This window comes from Corylus avellana, chromosome ca7, assembly GCF_901000735.1.
Source record: "Corylus avellana chromosome ca7, CavTom2PMs-1.0".
NCBI lineage: Eukaryota > Viridiplantae > Streptophyta > Magnoliopsida > Fagales > Betulaceae > Corylus > Corylus avellana.
In genome coordinates this window covers 7040281-7062101 of record NC_081547.1, presented here as the reverse complement: position 1 = coordinate 7062101, position 21821 = coordinate 7040281, and the positions used below count along the sequence as shown (strand labels likewise).

Genomic DNA, 21821 nt, shown 5'->3' with positions numbered 1-21821 from the left:
TACAAGGAGAGAGAGAAAAACAGAAAGGGAGCGTTAAAAGTGGGGAGAAGTGAAGGACATAGTAAACAAAAATTTTCAAAAGTTTTTAGTTATTAAGTTATTATGATAACTATACAAAATTAATTTCTTTATAAAGATAAATGTTGACGTAAGTCATTTTATTTGGTTAAAAATTGATCAACGAAAACTAGTACTACCTGAGAATTTTCTTAATTACTTGTAGAGATTATTAATAAAAAAATTATTTAAGCAAATGAAACTAGAAAAAAAAAAATTACATCTAAAAAGTCGTTTGATTTGAATTCACTACCTTACTTGTTAAGAAAATGCTCGAGTCCTATGATGGTTTTGAGAACCTCAAGCAGATCGTTGACGTTGGTAGTGGAAATATCGGAGTGGCCCTTAGCTTAATCATTTCCAAATACCCCAAAATTAAGGGCATTAATTTCGACATGCCTCATGTTATACAACATGCCCCGCCCTATCCTGGTATGTTTTCTGTTCATCAAGTACGTTTTTTTTAAAATAATATTGTTTAAGATATTGTGTTGTTTCTCCCAACGGTAATTTTTGAATTCGATAAATTTCCTTATCAGACTTTGGGATTAAAATGATCAAAAAATCATTGGATATGCAATGAATCCAATCTTTTCCCACTTCAGTTGTTTTAAGTGCAGTTCGCCACATCTCTATTGTTCTGATATCTGCAACCTTCATATTCTCAATGCCCATGTATGATGCCCAAAAAAAAAAAAAAAATTGTTTCTAAGTTAAAGTAGATGATCTCTGCAACCTTCATAATGTTAATTTTCATGTGCCCTGTCAAGCTACCAACAAACAATGTTTTTATGTTAAAGTAGATAGGAAGAAAGAGTGAGAGGGAGAGAAAGATGCCACAAAAAAACTTTCCAAAGTTCAAAGTAGATGGTCTTTGTAACCTTCATATTATCAATTCTCATGTACCATGTCATGCCACAAAAAAAAAAAATAAAAAAAAATAAAATTCTAAGTTATTACAAAGATGGCTAAAATCTTGTGGAGACTAATACTATGGAGATTGATTATCTAGATCCAGTTCATCAAATTTTACTATACATGAATTGCTAATGAATGGTTGTACTTTTGGGAGTCTAGACAGCTATTTGCGATTCTTTAACAGAATCTGTAGCTTAAAGGGGGTGTTAATTTATCTTCCAGGTGTAAAACATGTGGCTGGAGATATGTTCGAAAGTTTTCCAAAAGGAGATGCCACAATTTTGAAGGTGAATTTTCAATTTTGTATCTTTTTGGCATTGTTCCTTACTTTTATTGTTGACTTAATTAAGGCTTATTTTTCTCTTTCGCTTAGAAACATTTAGCAAATAAATTTGTAGCATGGAAAAAGATTGTTTGACTGCCCATCTATTGATGTTGTAATGGCATTACTACAAGAATGCAATAATGACGTCCTGTGTTTTTTAAGTGCTATCAACAATTTCTGTAAACTTTGTTGAGACTACGCTTTTCAATATTGGTGATTGGCCCCATAATTTGAGAAAATTGTTTCACTTTGTCTCTCACCATTCAAATTGGATCTTAAATACTGGAAATGAAAAAATGATTGAAATCCTCGTTAACAGATTGGAAGGCATTGTTATAAAATTGGTGTTTGCATCTCTTATGGGTTTACCAGAATACTTTGGCAAGATCATTGATTGTTAGTAGGGCTACCATGCGATTGGCAGGAACCAAAATGTCTCCTAATTACAATGTCTCCAGGATGTTTTCTCCTATCCTTGAGCTTGAAGAATGACTAATAACTACGTCACTTCTTTTGTTACCCACATTTGAAGCTCAGAAAGATATAGATGAGATATAAGAAACTTGGTTAATTTTTGCAAGCCGTTTAATCTTTTTTATTTTTTATTTTTCTACATATGTGATGTTTATACTAAAGAAAAAAAAAAATAACTCTGCTTGTTTATCTCAAGGGTGGCATTCATGGGATTTGTTGTTTTGACATGATGGTATTTGGTTTGCTAGAATGGGGGAATGTGTGATAAAGGGGTATACCTATTCATCTTTCTCATTTTTGTAACATTCAAGCCTAATTTAGAGGGTGCGCAAATTGAAAGTTCGGTGGAGACGTTGCCACAAAGTTGATACTCTAGGGTGGTAAAGTATAATTTGCCTTTGATTTTTAACATTCTTTTAATGCTTCTCAGCATTATATGCTTTGTCAATAATACTCTTTGCTTAAGAAAGGTGATAAATTTATTTTTCAGAATTCAAATACTAACCATGAGATTATTTATCTTTGATAGTGGATACTCAATGATTGGGGCGACGATGACTGCGTGAAGATATTGAATAATTGCTACAGCGCTCTTCCATACGATGGAAAGGTTTTTGTATGGTGCAAGTTCTTCCAATTTTTCCAGAGATTACCACTTATGCAAAGGTTAAATCCCTACTTGATATGCATATGATGATTTAAAAACCAGGAGGAAGGAAGCGGCAGCAACATGAATTATTTCGATTGGTATATGCAGCTGGATTTAATTGCATTGGTTTCAGATGTGATGTCTATAATACCTGGAGTATGGAGTTGAATAAGAATGATATGATATGATATGATATGATGACATCCATATGGTAGTAAGGCGGTGTAGGGAATATACCTTTGTAGGAGCTTACACACACAGATATAAATATATATATATATATATATATATATATATATGTGTGTGTGTGTGTGTGTGTGTGTGTGTGTGTGTGATGTAAAAATTGTTATTGACAATTCTGGTTTGATCTTTGATTAGTCAACTTCGCATGAGGTGTACTAATAATTTTGCTTAGGTTATTAACATTATATTAATTTGTGTAATTTAAAAAAAAAAAACAAAATAAAACACATTAATGGGTCAAATCTAATTTAAGAGAATGCATAATGGGTCAAATCTAATTTTAATAATATGCATGTGATCCATTAAATTTTCTTATTCTCTTCCATCGACCGATGGTGGAAGAGAGTAGTGTATTTTCCTTGAACGATATAAAAGTAACTTGAATGGTTGAGGCTAGTGTATTTTCATTCCACAGCTATTCATTTTTTTATTTTCAATTTATTACTTTTCTTTAGGATCCCCATAACACATGTAGTTGAATTAATTAGTGGGCAATAATTTTGCTATGATTATTCCAAAACTAACCTCGGCTTACTTAATGTACGTAGTAATGCTATGGACAAGAGTTGGATGACGAAGTTTAAGGGTATGAAGGAATACAAAGACGGGTGTAGTTCATTTGTAGACTTCACAGTTAGGACTTGTAGAACTCCAGATGGACTTATTGTGTGCCACTATAAGATGTGTCGAAACAACAGGAAACACCCGCCAGGGTTGGTATACGAGCACTTGACAGGGGGGAAAGGAATATGGCCAATACCAAAATCTATTTATCACGGCGAGAGGCCTGTAAGAGCTCCAGTTGAAGGCGCTCATTTGAACTGTTCGACCGCAGATGCAGGTGAAAGCGGAGAACAGGGTAGAAATATGCATAGCCTGTTGTGTGATTTATTTGACATGCACGAAGTCAGGGAAGACAATTGTGAGCTTCAGGTCGAGGTGCAGGGTGAGGAAGAACACATTGTGCATGATGAAGCGGATGAGTGTGACATACAAAAGTACGAGTACTTACTTTAAAATGCAAACAAGCCGCTTCATGAGAAGACGAAACACAAAAAACTGAGTGCTACTGTACATTTGTATAACTTGAAGTATGTGGGTGGAGTTAGTAATATGATATTCTCGACTTTCCTAAATTTCATGAATCAGTTGCTTCCTGTAGATGATGGGGCTTTGCCAGTTAATACATATGAGGCGAAAAGGTTTCTAAGGGACATGGGACTCGGGTATGAGAAGATACCGGCTTGTAGTAATAACTGTATGTTGTCTTGGAAGGGCAATAAGGATTTAGATTTATGTGTTAAATGTGGAGAATCTAAATGGAATGATCAAATCCATTTAGACGAGGATGTGCAGCCCATAAGATCGAGTAAGCGACGTCCAGTGAAGGTGTTGCAGTGGTTTCCAATCATACCACAGCTACAGAGGCTGTTTATGTCGCAGCATACCGCGCCCCGTATGAGATGGCATGCAAACGGCCGCACAAAAGATTGTGTATTAAGGCATCCGGCCGATGGTAAAGCATGGAAGTCGATTGATAATTTATATCTGAATTTTTCTGCGGACAGCAGGAATGTAAAACTTCACCTCACCTTAGATGAGTTTAATCCTTTTGGGAACATGACCACATCCCACAGTATTTGGCCTGCAATGCTAGTACCATACAACCTACCTCCTTGGATGTGCATGAAACAAACTTCTTTTATATTATCCTTGATTATTTTAGGTCCAAGTTCACCTGGAATAGATATAGATGTTTACCTGCAACCTTTAATTGAAGAATTACATGAACTATGGAATGTAGGGGTACGAACATTTGATATCTCACTAAAAAAAATTTTATGCTCATAGCACAGTTGATGTGGACAATTAATGACTTCCCCGCATACAAAAACTTGTCCGGGTGGCCTACTGAGGGTGGAAAGGCATGCCCTTGCTGTATGCATGCAACAAAGTTTAGATGGTTAAAACACGAAAATAAATTTCGCTTTATAGGGCATAAGCGATACTTGCCCATGGATCATGCGTGGAGGCGGAACAAAAGAACTTTTGACGGTAACCAAGAACTAGAATGTGCCCCCAATATGCCAGGTGCGGATGAAATTCTAAAACAGTTAGAAAGGATGGTATTTGGGGATGAGAGCGCCGGTAAGTCGAAGCCCACTGATAAATCAAAGAGGAAGAGGACTCATAGTGATAATATAGTGTGGAAGAAGAAAAGTATTTTCCTTAAGTTGCCGTACTGGAAAAATAATTTATTACGGCACAATCTTGATATTATGCATATAGAGAAAAATGTGATGGACAACATAATAGGCACACTACTGGGCATCAAAAGGAAAACGAAGGACAACCTTGAAGCACGTAAAGACTTGCAAGAAATGGGTTTGAGACCTACACTTCATCTGTTCACGAAAGATGAGATAATCTATATGCCCCCAGCTTGCCACACGATGTCCAATGAAGATAAAAACTAGTTTCCTGAAAGTTCTTCGAAATGTAAGAGTGCCCGACAGATATGCCTTGAACATTTTTAGGTGTGTACGACTTAAAGACTAATCGATTTAAAGAATGAAGAGCCATGACAATCACGTATTGATGCAACAGCTTCTCCCTATTGCATTGCGTGCCATGTCACTGCCAGATAAAGTGGTTAGACCTCTTGTTGAAATGTCTGCAATCTTCAGAGGCATTTGTTCGACGGCATTGACTGCAGAGGATATGAACCGTATTGAGGGTGACGTCTGTATTACTTTGTGCAAGATGGAGCAGGTATTTCCACGCGGGTTTTTCAAGAGCATGGTTCATCTTGTCATGCATCTTGTCCGTGAATGCTACCTCGGTGGACTTGTACAGTATAGGTGGATGTATCTGGCGAAAAGGTAAAGTTAATTCAACGCAAGACTTACATTTTTTCGCCCTTCATTTATTTAAAAACAACAACTAAATTCAATGATTGACTGATTTGATATGTAAGAGCCTTGGGGGTTTCAAATCTAATGTGCGAGATAAAGCGGCTCTTGAGGGCTGCATTGCGGAGAGCTATATTGCAACTGAGTTGGTGACGTTTTGCTCTCATTATTTAAATAATGTACCGACATTTCACAATAGGCCGCAAAGAAACCCGGATGGGTCTAAAGGGGCGGGGACACGAGTCGATCTCGACAAACGTACATTGACTTAGATCCACCGTATATTATGTTTAACTCGGACGAGTTTCTCCAATTACGGATGTGTGTGGATTTATAGCATAGAATGTTCATTTGTCTTACACCCTTAGTTGTGTGTTACAATTTCCATATTTAATTTGAAATTGTAGGATGCACATAGATACGCTTAGGGAACCTAGAACTAGGGGACGACTGATGGACGATCAGTTGGAAACCTAACATGTTGAGCAATTTTACCATTGGTACCATGACTACGTAAGACTAATGTCATGTCTACCTACTAACTTTCATGTATTTGCTTCTTATTTCTATTCCCTAAACACACTAATTATTTGACTTTCATTGTATTTTCCTTGCAGGTCGATCGTTCGGATGATCGACGCAGGAATGAAATGGGTCACAAACTAGTAAAGGATTGTAGAGGGCCGATGATCTCAGCAGTCTAATATAATAGATATGTTGTCAATGGCAAGTTGTTTCGCACTCGTGAACATGATGTGGGGAAGAGGTCGCAGAACAGTAGTGTTTGCGTGCCGACAGTTGACAACCAAATATACTTCGGGAAGTTAACCCAAATACTTGAGGTGGAATATTACAACAGGACGAAGTATGTTCTGTTTAAGTGTGATTGGGCAGACAACACATTGGACAAGGGATACAAGGTGGACGAGTATGGCTTAACGTTTGTGAACTTCAAAAACTTTGTCCATACGGGAGAGTTGATTACTGATGAGCCATATGTGCTGACTTCCCAAGTGGAACAAGTTTTTTACGTCGAAGATGAAAGGAACCCAGATTGGGCATGCGCTGTAAGGACAAAACCTAGAAACGTATACGACGTTGGTCAGGGTCAAGGGCCTCATGATGATCGTGTCAACTACCACGAGAGTGAGCCACTACAATTAAACAGAAATCTTGATGATCCGCATGATGACATCGAATACGTTCGACCAGATTTATCACCGATCGAGGCGTATGTGATCATATTATATTTGAATATTGTGTACATGTAAAGCTTTGTTATCTATTTATATATTGATTGTCATTAATTAGTTTGATGGCGTATATTTAAACATTGATTGCACATTTGATACATTGTACAGATAACTAATCTCTCGCTCGTTTATTTGCAAGGTAGTATGAGTACTCGAGGGAGGACGACAAGAGGACGGAGGACACTGTCTTCTATGTGATAGAGTACAGCTGGACGTGGGTCGAGACCGCACGACCTTGATGACAGTAAGGCGCATGACGTTGCTATGCTACTGAGGCAGCAGTCAGGGTATCGACCGATACTTCCAGAGCATGTGGAAAGGCATACACCTGCGTGAGACGATTATGTCTTCGACATTCCCGGCTCTTCGATTGATCTAGGCCCAAATTTCGGAGACCCATCCCATCTTACCCAGTTCGGGTATCGATATGAGCCTACTCCTCGCGACTTAAACGAATCCCTACGTATGCCATCCCCGCCACCCACATTGACCCAGCTAGATATATTGCTGCACGGCTATTTTGATCGGCCACCACACAGCAGCGCATACATGGATGATAGTGATATGCAGGCCGATGACGACATGGAGGATGAGACAGATAACCGAGTGGACAGCCAGCTCGCTGGACTTGCTGGGCAAGTGTTGGGTGTCAGAGAGGTTCAGACGATAGGTATGTATTCTAGTCAATGTTGAAATTATATGTATTTGTTTATGGATATTATTTTATATATAAGCATTCACTTCCAATTAATGTCTGTACTAATCATTTTTTTGTGTGTTAAACATCAATGCAGATTCACAGAATAAAATTGAAGTGTTGTATATAAATGAGTCACGCAAAGTGTGGGACATCCCCTTAGGGAAAAGGATCATGATGGAGTATAATGAATTGTGGCAGCCAGTAGGACAAAGCGAGTCAAAATTTAGAGGGGTGATGGGCAAGACTGTTAGGAGCGGGGCTTTCCTCAGGATATCCGATGACTGGTTGAAGGTACCCGACAACACGAAGGAGGATTTATGGAGCTCATTGATCTTATGTGAAATGTTACGATATTTTTAATTTACAATCATATGTACATAGTAGTTATTTTACTTATTTTGTGAAACGATTAGTTGATGGGGAAAGTATAATGTAGGGTTCATAATTTCTCAATTTCAAACTTATGCAGACGCAGTTCTATATCTTGCCTGGCTTGGACATTGCGGCGATCAAGAATGATGCATTCTGTGACATGGGTGACAAGCTGAGGCGTTGGAGACATGACTTGAGAAAGAAACTCCTTATTCAGCATAGTGACACGCCTGCGACAGTGAAGCAGAGGATGTGCCAGCTCCTTGTAGAGTACAACCGCGCAGACGTGGATACATTGTTGGAGAAATGGTGCGATCCAACGTATCAAGTAGGTCACTAAGTTAATGTCAATTGTGTAGTTTTAGTAATTATATATATTCTTAAGATGGCTCACATATTAATAACGTATATATGTTGTGTACGCGTAGGACTATGCTTAGCATATGAGATAAATATGAGCAAGGAATAAGATACCACATTGCACCGGCTCGAAGAGTTTGGCAAGGTTATGCAATGAGGAGGTATGTTTGTCATTTACCATTTATATAAATATATATGTCATCATTAATTTAATATACATACTAACATATGTTTGTGTTGTGGGTTTTTAATTCCAGCTAATTACTACGGGCAAGGGTCTTACGCGAGTTCAAGCTTACATCAAAACCCATCGAAAGAAAGACGGTACCTACCCAAATCGGGAGGTCGACGAGAGAGTTGTATGTTGTTTACACCATTTATCTTTTTATTTGTATTTGCGTATAGAAAACTTATTTAGGATTAACACATAAATAATAATGATTGGATGTAATGTAACATAAAGGTGAGGATGGAGGAGCTATTGGAAAACGATCCTGCAGATTTGATAGACGCTCATCATGGGACTATTCGGTGGGCACCGAACGATGCATACGCCCAGGCGCACAACTCTAAGCCCAAATATGCTGGTCATGTTCGGGGGGTTAGTAAGAATATTCTCCCTGCGCACGGCTACATCCACTCTTGTTATAAACCATCCTCACAGAACCCCAAAAGCTCGAATGTCCCGCAAATGATTGAAAGAGCATTCGAAGTTGAAAGAAAGCAACACAGGATACATATGGCTGCACATTTGACCCAACAGAGGGCTGAGATTACTGCAGAGGTGACCCAGCAGGTTACCGCAGAGGTGACCTAGCAGGTTACCGCACAGATGGCTGCGCAAATGGCTACACAAATTGCTCAGGAGATGGCGGTGTGTGAGGCCCAAGTTCGTGTGCACGTTGAGGGCTCGAGGCATGTCTCCTAGCTGGAGGTGACCAATAATGTTAGAGCTCCTCACGACTTAGACTCCCCAGTCCATGTGATTGTAAGGTCCTCGGTAGCTAGCTGATCAGGTAAAACTATATTAGTTTTTGTTTCTCTTTAAGTAATACGATCAACTTCTGAAATGACTATCATTTTAACATAAATTTGTTTGGTAATCACACTTTGTTCGTATGTTTTTGGAACACATGCATGTGTATAACACATTTACACTGTAATGTGTAGATGACGTAAGGCTAGAAGCTGATGATGGTAATCAAAACGAAAACCCATAACGGACCCCGAGTGGACAAAAGTCTCACTTATCAAGACATTGTATCACTAGTTCAGCAAGCCCGTACGTATACATATGACTTATTTCAGACAAGTTATTATTGAATATTCATAAATAGCGTATATGCTTAACTCAAAATGCTTGAAAATTAGGAATACAAATTAATATGTGTTGTGATTGTGGAAATGCTGGATACGAGTAGATCATATATATGCTTCGTAATTTCAGATCATTTTCACATTTTGAATGGATTATCATTGAAACTATGTATATGCCCTAAGGTGTGTGTTGGCAGTGTAGAAATAACGTTGAAGTTGTTTATCATCCGTTTATACACGTCACTAAACCTACATACTGTTGAGTATGACTTTCGTATACTTTGACGTTGCTAATCGCTTAGGACTTGATGATTCCTAATTGATTGTTCGAGTGTTTGTTTACTGACTGATTGTTGTTTAATCATTTGCAGTGAGTGCAGAGAAGTCGACCCGTCAGGATGGTGTTCACGAGATTTTTTGTTGGAGTGTTTGTATGTAATGTATTCGCGATTCACTTAAGTTGTATGTTTAGGGTTTTGTTAATGTATATATATATAGTTGGAATTACTTGTTTATTAACAATGTTGATGTATATATACATTTTCTGTTTTGTGGACATCAAATGGATATATATGTTGTGGACAATGTTCGGATACGACTTGAGAAATGGATGTATGTTGATAGCAATTGATGATGAGAAATTGATGTATGTTGAGAAATACATCCAAATTGATGTATCGGATATCTGTTTGTTGAGAAATGTATGTTGATGTTATCAGGTGTACAAATAAATATATTTTAGAGAAATTTATTATAAAAAAAAAAACAAAATTTATTTCCTGCACGAAATAGTAACGTGTCCGTATTGACACGTTACTAAATAGTAAATTGTCAATACTGACACATTACTAAAACTATTAGTAACGTGTTAGTACTAACACGTTACTAAATAGTAACGTGTCAATATTGACACGTTACTAAACTGGATTAACAACACCCAATTTCTTAATACGCCAGACACGTTACTAAACGCACGTTACTAAATGTTAGTAACGAGCCAACCCTATTAACCTGTTACTAAACTACTGTAACTAAGTAACCCATTTTTTTGTAGTGAGAAGCTCTTTTGCCTAATTACTTAGATAAAGCCAACTAATGCAGCTTCTGATGGTAATATTGTAAGTAATATCAATATGCAGCTTCTGAAGGATTCCTTTTGTTTTTCCAATGAAACTTGTGTTACGCCTAAATATTTCTATTAGATTTGCATTGTAATTTGTAATCAAATTTTATTTCCATGTTTTTACATTATTTTAATTTAATAAGTGCTGATTTTTATTGTAACGTTATCATAATAATTATATGATAGTTATATCGTAATCCTTCATACAAGTGAAAAAAAAATAAAAAAATAAAAAAATAATAATAATGAAGAAAGGGAGTCATAAAAGTGGGGAGAGATCGAAGTGACGAAGAAAGTGAGTAAAATAGTTAAAAGAAAAACAAATTAACTGATTCATCTTTGTTAACCGATTCATCAAGATTTAAAATGTTTAACTAATTCATCTTTGTTACCTAAAAACAAATTAACTGATCTTTTTTATATTGCATAAAAAAAAACAAAAAAAAAGATTTTTTAAATAAGCCAAGATTGTATAGGCGCTAGAAGGCAAATTAGCAAAAGCAAGAGCAAATTCAGGGTAGTGCATCGTCTTGTTCAGCTGAACAACAAAAATCAATGGCAACCAGAAGCCCCGCACAATTCCAACCAAAACAAGAAGAAGATGAAAATTAAATTTTCTCCCATGTGCTGCCCATGTCCATGCAGGCAGCCATCGAGCTCGGCATTTTCGACATCTTGGCCAATGCGGGCCCTGGTGCCGAGCTCTCCGCTGCGGAGATCACGGCCAGATGCCCACCAAGAACCCCGACGCACCCTACATGCTGGAACGCATCCGCGGCCTACTGGTGTACCACTGCGTGCTTGGTTGCTCTGTGATTGTGGATGTTATAATTGGGGTTGTAAGGCGGCACCTACATTGTACAGGTTCCATATCCTCTTTGGCCAAAGATATTACAGATGCTGACGACATTAATTGTTTATTCTACAGTAAAACCGTAAATCATAAGCAGTAATCACAGTTCCCTTATGTGTTTCACAAAATAAAATTTACAAACCTTTTTTAGCTTCCCAGTGTAGAATTCGTCTTCATTAATGTCTCCTTCCCCAAAAAAATTTTTCTTCCTGTTCATCTTATTATCTAAACCTAACAATATATACCTAACATGGGAGAGAATAGTCAAGCTCAGAAAAGAAAAATATAATCAAGCTTGCCAAAAATAAATTATTCTCATATCATTTAATAAACTGCAAGTGCTTTAAATAGACTATAATAAAACTAAAATGTCGAATAAATATTTAGATTCATATCACAAGGTTCATACGATGATAACCTAATCCCCTTTCATCATTAAGCAGTCTAACAAATAAGAGGCTAGAAATTACAACAACGTATTGTTATGTCCATAGCATGTAAATGTACATAGAGCCCATTCGGTATATTATGTAGATTATCCAAACTGTAAGAATAAGAATAAATCATCTCTATAATTCCTGATCGGTTCAGGCTTTTTTTGGAACTACCAATGTTTATTCATCAGGACAATAATGGAGCTGTTCTTTTCGGTCTATTCTCAGCATTGTTTTATTCATATGCTTTTTGCATGCACTATAATTTTATTATAAACGAATGACAAATTAGTTTCGGTAGTAAGTTAGGTATATTCATCATAATGGAGACCGATGGGCTGGCGGATAAAAATTGCCAGAGAAGGTGATGATACCATTATGGGCAAAGAATTATGTTGTTCTGCAGTATTCTGTAGATTCATCATCTTCCTATGTCACTATAATCTAGCAATTAATAAGAAAATGGACCTTGTTTTCTTAGTTGTTTAACACATAAAGCTTGTAGCATACACATATTTCTTTAAAGATAACTATTTATTATTTCTTAAAGTAGAAGTTAGCATATATACTCCATGAAAAAAAAAAAACAGAAGAGAGGTACTGTTATGTCCATAGCAAGGGAAGGTGTCTATTTCATCAATGGGGTTCAGTATTGGAAAAATTCCATCAACAAAACCAGATCCATATTTCCATCAACTTAAAACCCCCAACAATTTCATGAAATCCAACAAAACCTAAAAACAAATTACAGAAAATTACCTTCGGATTAGCCGGAACCCTAGCCAGACGAACTGAAAGATTGCCGTCGATTAGGGCGGGGGGAGAACCTTAAGTCGTTGGGAAATGGTTTATCGGAGAAGAAGATGACTGGCCGGTTATGGAAGTCTTTGGACGCCGGACTGGAGGTTGGCCGTTTAGGATGCCGGCGACGGCAGATTGGGGCGGGGGAAGAACCATGTGTCGCAGGGGGGAGAACCGTGGGTCGTGGCCTTGAGTTTCGTCGAGGAAGAAGAAATCCCTAACTTCACGATTTGGGAGTTTTGATCCTATTTGTCGTAGGATCAAAAAATTTGACTGATATGGCCTTCCTTAAAATGATGTGTTTCCACCAATCTAACGACAATTAAAAAAATTTGATGGTAGGAATTTTATTAGCATTTCGATTAATCTAGGGAGTAAATTTTTGAGAAAAAAACTTAGAAATTTTTTAATTTTGACGGGTTGACTCATGGACTTATTATACATTTGCCATTGTTTTAATTATTAGTTTTTTTATATATATTTTTAATTCATAAATAATTTTTTATTATTTTTTTAAAAAGATATATATATTTTTCCCTTCCTGTGCAATTTTAGATTTTTTCTTTCCAAAACTTCACCAAACAATTTTAGCTTTGGATAACCGCATCTATGTTGTACTGTAAGTGGTTGTTTGTCTTACCACTGCATATAAGCAGAATCCATTTTTTTAAGCAGCTACGCGAACCAAGTTGAAAAGGTTTTTATGTTTTTAATGCCTATCATGAATCCTTGTGGGCCCTACGTAAAGACTTTTTCCTTTTTTTTTCTTCCCTGGGCGGGTTGAATTCTTTGCCATGTTCAATTTGGCTTTCACACAAAAAGGCAACATAAAGTAAAAAGAAAAAGTGGATCGAATGATTATATGTGATAAAGTAAAAAATATATAATAACTTCTGAATTAGAGTTTTGAGTGGTTATATGGAAGTTGCTTTTCAAATTTCAATTGCTCTACTTTTGTCGGCCATGAGGGTTGGTACTGCATTTTAGCTTGACACTGTAGAAACAAGTGATTCCCAGCTACATAAGCAATTGAAAATTAAGAAACAGTATGTATAAAATTATACGATGGAGAAATTACGTTAGGAAAAGGTAATTGATATCATATTGTCACGCACAATTAGGAATAGACAATTAGGATATCTAACAATTATTTGTATCCATTGTGAACAATTGAGATGAATAATTGTGAGACGACTTTTATAGGAGACTTCTCATCATTGGGCATCTAAATTACTAGCAATCTGATCTATTAATTCTTAGAAATCCAAATCCAAGATACATGAGGAATATATTAGATGAGCATAATTTATTTGGAATTAACATTTCGAGAACTATTTCTAAGATTCTCTATGAAGTAATTAGTCTCTTTACAAAAATTTCAAAAAGTTCTTTTCTCATTAATATTCGCCCAAGCCTATAAGTGGCTTGGTTGCCAAGAAACCAAAAGAAAAATCGTGACCAGCTAGCAGACACTAGACAGAATGCATGCAAACCAATTAGGGATTAGACAGAAAGCTTCTTTTCTAAAGATGTAGTAGCCGTGTTATATATAGTGATGGATCAATAATCAATGGTGGAGCCAGGTGCATTATTGCGCAACTTTTGCACCAAAAAAGAAAAAGAAGAAGACTGTGCGAAGACCATAAATCCTCTTATATATGGATTTGTGACCCAATAAAAATACACGACCTTACTCCACAATTAAAAATTTATTTTTCAAAGTATTCTAATTTAGGCTTTTTTTTCATATTAATTATAAAAATGTTAAAAAAAAATGGACTAAAGAAATCGCGAAAACTGCAGGCATGTAGCATCCAAGGCTCAAGAGAGCGATTTGTTAGTCTTAAGAGAATAACTTATATGTGGAGGTTGCACAAAAGTCACATTTTATGCCCACCACTAAATGAGTGACAACTAAGCTTATTCCAAATTAGAAAAAAAGTTTGAATGCATTAGATTATACCAACTTATTGTTAAACCCAAACCCTTATTTTTCATTTTTATCACTCTGCTTTTCTCCAACACATCAGCCCACTGCCACCACAGATTGAGATCCCCTCCAATTGGAGAGAAATTGTAAATTTTCTAATTGTTAATTATTACATTTCATTTTAAATCTAATAGTTTATAAACTTCAATTTCATTACAATGCAAATCTAATAGAATATTCAGTCGTAAACACAACTTTCATTTGAAAAACTAGAGGAATCCTGCATAGTGATATTACAATGCCATCAGAAGCTGCATTGGTTGCCTTAACTCAGTAATTAGGCAACAGAGCTACTAGAGTGTGTAAGCTCCTACAAAAGCTATATTGCCTACACCACCTTACTACTATATGGATGTCATCATATGATATCATTCTTATTGAGCTCCATAATCCAGGTATTATAGGCATCACATCTGAAACCAATGCTCTTAAATCAAGCTGGCATATATCAGGTATTATTGCCTTAATCCGTTTTTTTTTTTTTTTCTTTTCTTTTACAGGTCCGCACAAGAAGATGAGAAAGATTTAAACTAGTGACCTCTGTTTCATAAGGCGTAGTTCCAGCCGATTGAACTAGTGTCTTAATTTGAATTTTGAGCTAGAAGTTAAAGCCAAAACAGTACAACAATTTTTATTGCCGAGTTGTAAGATCAACCTTGGCTTTCTTAATTTAATTTGAACAATTTTTCTTTTTTATTTGCCAAACTCATGAGATACCTAATCACATTATAAGACTAAATAAAATATAAAATAATCATAAGAAACTAAGAAAGTATGAATTAAACATATAAAATACACACTATAACACACTATAATATATATTTATATATTGTAAATCATCGTTGACAGATTAGAAGGGAAAAAAAAAAAAAAAAAAAACTTTGACAAATCTCTAGTAAAACAAAATGCCTATTAACCAAACAATTTCAACCCAAGCAGGGGCCAAAACCCCATGGCCGAAAACAGCCTCAAGGCAAAGCAAAAGCAAGAGCAAGAGCAAGCGCGGGTCAGTGCATCGTCTTCATCAGCTGATGCCCAAGAATCAATGGAGACCGAAACGCACAAACAACGCAAACAAAAAGAAGAAGAAGATGAAGTCTTCTCCCATGCGATGGAACTGGCGTGCGGGTCAGCGCTGCCCATGGCTATGCACGCAGCCATCGAGCTCGGCGTTTTCGACATCTTGGCAAATGCGGGCCCTGGTGCCAAGCTCTCCGCTGCGGAGATCGCGGCCCAGATGCCCTCCAAGAACCCCGACGCACCCGCCATGCTGGACCGCATCTGCGGCCTACTGGTTCACCACTGCGTGCTTGGTTGCTCTGTGGGTGCTAACGATGACAGCGATGATCATCCTTTCCATAGGTCCTACTGTTTGGGTCCGGTGTCCAAACACTTCGTGCGCAATCAAGATGGGGTTTCCTTGGCGCCCTTGATGGCCTTGATTCATGACAAATTTTACTTGGATAGTTGGTTAGTCTTATTATTTTATTCCTCTTTCGTTTCTTTTCTTTTTAATGATTCCTGCATTCTATTTCTTTCCTTTATATTGTAATGGAAAATTCGAGGAAGTTTCCAAGAAAAATTACTTGAATCCACAACACATTTGCCTCTATTAAGGGAAAACCCACGAACGAAATCATCATCTTCAGAGGACTTTGTCAGGAAACCAAACATTTATTAATTTTCCTTGATTTTACTCTAATAGTATTATGATATTATTCTCTAAATTGAATGATAGGTCTCAAGTGAAGGATGCAGTTCTTGAAGGCGGAGTTCCATTTAACAGGGTCCATGGAATGCACGGCTATGAATACGCTAGCAGGGACCCTAGGTTCAGTCAAGTTTTCAACACAGCGATGTTCAACCACACTACCTTACTCGTTAAGAAGATGCTCGAGTCCTATGATGGTTTTGAGAATCTCAAGCAGATCGTTGACGTTGGTGGTGGAATAGGAGTGGCCCTTAGCTTAATCATTTCAAAATACCCCAAAATTAAGGGCATTAATTTCGACATGCCTCATGTTATACAACATGCCCCACCCTATCCTGGTATGTTGTCTGTTCATTAAGTACATTTTTTTAAAAATAATATTGTTTAAGATATTGTGTTGTTTCTCCCAATGGTAATTTCTGAATTCGTTAAATTTCCTTTTCAGATTTTGGGATTAAAATGATAAAAAAATCGTTAGATATGCAATGAATCAAATGTTTTCCCACTTCAGTTGTTTTAAGTGCAGTTTGCCACATCTCTATTGTTCTGATATCTGCAGCCTTCATATGCTCAATGCCCATGTATGATTCCAAAAAAAAAAAAAAAAACCCTGTGTCTAAGTTAAAGTAGATGATCTCTTCAACCTTCATAATGTTAATTTCCACGCAACAAACAATGTTTTTATGTTGAAGTAGATAGGAGAGAGTGAGAGGGAGGGAGAGATGCCACAAAAAAACTTTTCTAAGTTTAAAGTAGATGGTCTCTGTAACCTTCATATTATCACTTCCCATGTACCATGTCATGCCACAAAAAAATAAAATGTTTTAAGTTATTAGAGAGAAGGCTAAAATCTTGTGGAGACTAATACTATGGAGATTGATTAGCTAGATCCAGTTAACCAAATCTTACCATACATGAATTGCTAATGAATGGTTGTACTTTTGGGAGTCTAGACAGCTGTTCGCGATTGTTTGACAGAATCTGTAGATTAAAGGGGGTGTTAATTTATCTTGCAGGTGTAAAACATGTAGCTGGAGATATGTTCGAAAGTGTTCCAAAAGGAGATGCCATAATTTTGAAGGTGATTTTTCAATTTTGTATCTTTCTGGCATTGTTCCTTACTTTTATTTTTGACTTGAGGCTCATTTTTTTCTTTCGCTTAGAAACATTTAGCAAATAAATTTGTAGCATGGAAAATGATTGTTTGACTGCCCATGCATCTGATTGATGTTGTAATGGCATTACTGCAACAATGCAATAACGATGTCCTGTGTCTTTTAAGCACTATCAACAATTTCTGTAAACTTTGTTGAGACTACGCTTTTCAATATTGGTTATTGGCCCCATAATTTGAGAAAGTTGTCTCACTTTTGTCTCTCACCATCTAAATTGGATCTTAAATACTGGAAATGAAAAAAAATGATTGAAATCCTCGTTAACAAATTGGAAGGCATTGTTATAAAATTGGTGTTTGCATCTCTTATGGGTTTACCAGAATACTTTGGCAAGATTATTTATTGTTAGTAGGGCTACCATGCGATTGTCAGGAACCAAAATGTCTCCCAAATACAATGTCTCCAGGATGTTTTCTCCTATCCTTGAGCTTGAAGAATGACTAATAACTACGTCACTTCTTTTTGTTACCCACATTTGAAGCTGAGAAAGATACGGAAGAGATATAAAAAACTTGGTTAATTTTTGCAAGCTGTTTAATCTTTTTTATTTTTTATTTTTCTACATACATGATGTTTATTCTAAAGAAAAAAAAAAAAAAAAAAAAAAACTCTGCCTGTTTATCTCAAGGGTGGCATTCATGGGATTTGTTGTTTTGACATGATGGTATTTGGTTTGCTAGAATGGGGGAATGTGTGATAAAGGGGTATACTTATTCATCTTTCTCATTTTTGTAACATTTGAGCCTAATTTAGAGGGTGCCCAAATTGAAAATTCCGTGGAGACGTTGCCACAAAGTTGATACTCTAGGGTGGTAAAGTATAATTTGCCTTTGATCTTTAACATTCTTTTAATGCTTCTCAGCATTATATGCTTTGTCAATAATACTCTGTGCTTAAGAAAGGTGATAAATCTATTTTTCAGAATTCAAATACTAACCATGAGATTATTTTTCTTTGATAGTCGATACTCAATATATAATTGGGCGACGATGACTGCGTGAAGATATTGAAGAACTGCTACAGCGCTCTTCCATACGATGGAAAGGTTCTTGCATGCTATGGTGCAAGTTCTTCCAATATTTCCAGAGATTACCACTTATGCAAAGGTTAAATCACTACTTGATATGCATATGATGATTCAAAAACCGGGAGGAAGGGAGCGGCAGCAACATGAATTATTTGGATTGATATATGCAGCTGGATTTAAGAGCATTGGTTTCAATTGTCATGTCTATAATACGTTTATTATGGAGCTCAACAAGAATGGTATCATATGATGACATCCATATAGTAGTAAGGTGGTGTAGGGAATATACCTTTTGTAGGAGCTTACACACTCTAGTAGCTCTTTTGCCTAATTACTGAGATAAGGCAACCAATGCAGCTTCTGATGGCATTGTAATATCAGTATGCAGTTTCTGAAGGATTCCTCTAGTTTTTCAAATGGAAGTTGTGTTTACGACTAAATATTACATGGGCTGGTTGAATTCTTTGCCAAGTTCAATTCGGCTTTCACACATTAGCAACTCAGCCGTATAAGTGGTTCAACATGTCATGGGCTTTGTTCCCACGTGAGAAATGTATGAAGTGATTTATGATCCAATTTTATTATCAAATCTTGAATTTATTTTTTAGCTCTGTTTCACACTCAATTTTGGCTTTCAATACGTCAAAATTTGGTATTCAATGTGAAATAACAAATTGTTCTTCTTTGAGTAATCTTTCCAACGCATTTGGCATTGCCTTAATCCGAATTTTGAACAAGAAGTTATAGCCAAAACAGTACAATCAATTTTATGGCGGAGTTGTAGGATCTAATTTCACCAATTTTTCTTCTTTATTTGCCAAACTCCTGGGGTACCTGCAAAACATAAAAATCACATAATAAGATTAAATAAAATATAAAATAATCCTAACAAAGTATGAATTAAACATATAAAATACATACTATAACGTGCACATCTGCAAGTACCGAGCTATATAGAACCTGTGTTTAAATGAATAACTTTGAGTTGTTGGATTTTTTTTTTTTTTTTGGAAGGCCGCATGATGTTTTCAGAACTAGACGTTAACCGTATAAACGAAGTTAAAATTCGACGTCATCATTAATTTTTTAACAGTACATATTATGTAGTTTTATTTTACAACTACATAATCTTATCTTATCTTATCTTTTATATATATATAGAGAGAGCCATGTCAAACTCAAACTTAAAGAGTGGTGGGTGCTAAAGATTTTCAAGCTCACCATTGTCCATGGGTATTAAACTTCTATTTTTATAAAAATTTATGAGCCATTCAATGAAAAAATATTGATTCAAAATTAAGAGATCTATTAATAGAATAAGAAAATCAAATTAGAGATAATGAATTAAATTTACGTAAAATGAAAGCAAATATATAATGGAACAATAATTAAGCTTTGTCGGCTAAGTTAAGGTTGAAAAGAAGACGTACAACAAAGGAATAGAACTTGTGTCAAATCGAGAAGAATTATTTGAATCTACAGATTTTATTTTGTTTTATTACAGAAATAAATTGTTATATGGTTTATTTATTTTTTATTTTTTTAATTTAACAGTATATATATGGTTTATCTTTATTTTTTTTGAAATCATATCACTGATATTGCATTAGAAAAAATCAACTGGTCTAATGCTCATTGCGTGGCAGAATTAGAACCACCTTCATACGTATGGCTTATAAATCGATAAATATTTGATTAAACTTGCAAATATCTAAACAAATATATATAAAGCAGACTAGCTTCGATCGTCACTCCAAGTTTCTATAATGGCTACCTCTCTAAAGAAATTGACCCCAAAAATTAATGAGAATGAAGAAGAGAGCTTCACGTATGCACTGCAGGTGGCGGGCTCCCTTGTGGTGCCCATGACCTTGCGATCGGCCGTAGAGCTTGGCGTTTTTGAAATTCTAGCAAAAGCGGGTTCGGGAGCTAAGCTCTCCCCTACACAGATTGTTCAACAGATGCCAACCAAGAACCCTGAGGTACCCACGATGTTGGACTGTATTCTGAGGATGCTAGCCACCCACTCTCTGCTTGGTTGCTTTGTGGCTGCTGATGACTCTGGATCTTTGCAGAGGCTTTATAGTCTTTCTGATGTGTCTAAACACTTCGTCTGCAAGGAAGATGGTGTCTCTTTGGGACCTTTCACAGCCTTGATTCATGACAAGGTCTTCTTAGATAGCTGGTCTGTTTTCTATTTTCACCTCCACTTTTTCTTCTTTTCCCACCTTTTTCTGTTCATACTTAGTTTGTTTTCTTCTTTTGTTTATTTTTTTTTCCAAAAAAAAAAACAAAAAAAATTAGTCGACAATCTTTCATCATATTGGTACAATGGACATGTGAATCCATGGTTGAATTGGTAGAAGGAATGATTAAAAAATTATTAGGAGAATGATGTATAACATGACTTTTCTTTAAAATTGGTGGAGCAAATAAATTCAACATGCATACTAACTATCCTCCATAGTACGTGAGATAAACTGGGTCTTTCTCAATAATAATAATATATATATATTTTTTTTTGAAGATAATGATACTGATCTCATTAAAAGATGAAAGTCAAAATTAAGCATGAAGTTTATGCAACACAGAGCAACTTAAAACTCTGTCAAATCTTAACCAAAGCCAAGATGCGACTTCACCAACCTGCTAACCTATGTCTAATGTCAAATCTTTCGATACTAGATCACATCTGCTCCAGGCAGATTTCAACAAATACATAGGTGTAGCCCATAACTAAACCCCCACAATCCAAGGCCAGGGGACTAACTCACATCCACAAGCCAATAGGCCAGGACGCCTTATTAAAAGAAAAAAAAACTATTGTTAACCCATGTACAAATATATTTAAGTAATAGGTCTACTTCGAGCAGACTAGATCTACGACAAGTAGCTAAAAAACGATAACAAAAAAAAAAAAAAAACCTAAATAATAATAAAAATAAAAAACTAAAAAACTAAAAAACTCCACAAGCAGTAGTGGAGGAGCACGGTATCGTAAACATCCTCAGGAAGATGCACCAAAGCTGATGAAGACAATTAGATCTAAAAAAGATAAAACTAGATCTGGATCTAGATCTAGATCTACAACTTAGATCTAAAAAATACACCCACCAAAACGAGACTG

The 21821-nt window shown here is 36.1% G+C and overlaps 1 protein-coding gene and 1 pseudogene across 1 annotated transcript in view; both read left to right on the top strand.

Moving 5' to 3' along the window:
- The first annotated feature begins 311 nt into the window (after window positions 1-311).
- Window positions 312-2562, top strand: LOC132186639 (caffeic acid 3-O-methyltransferase-like; annotated as a pseudogene).
- A 13149-nt stretch (window positions 2563-15711) lies between these two features.
- The window catches only part of LOC132186637 (caffeic acid 3-O-methyltransferase-like), a 68907-nt gene continuing 62797 nt past the window's right edge, over window positions 15712-21821 (top strand). The window contains exons 1-3 of the mRNA XM_059600624.1: window positions 15712-16251; window positions 16520-16830; window positions 17509-17573. Of these exons, the coding sequence (XP_059456607.1) occupies window positions 15734-16251; window positions 16520-16830; window positions 17509-17573 (894 nt within the window). The 5' untranslated portion in view covers window positions 15712-15733. The remainder of the gene's footprint in view (window positions 16252-16519; window positions 16831-17508; window positions 17574-21821) is intronic.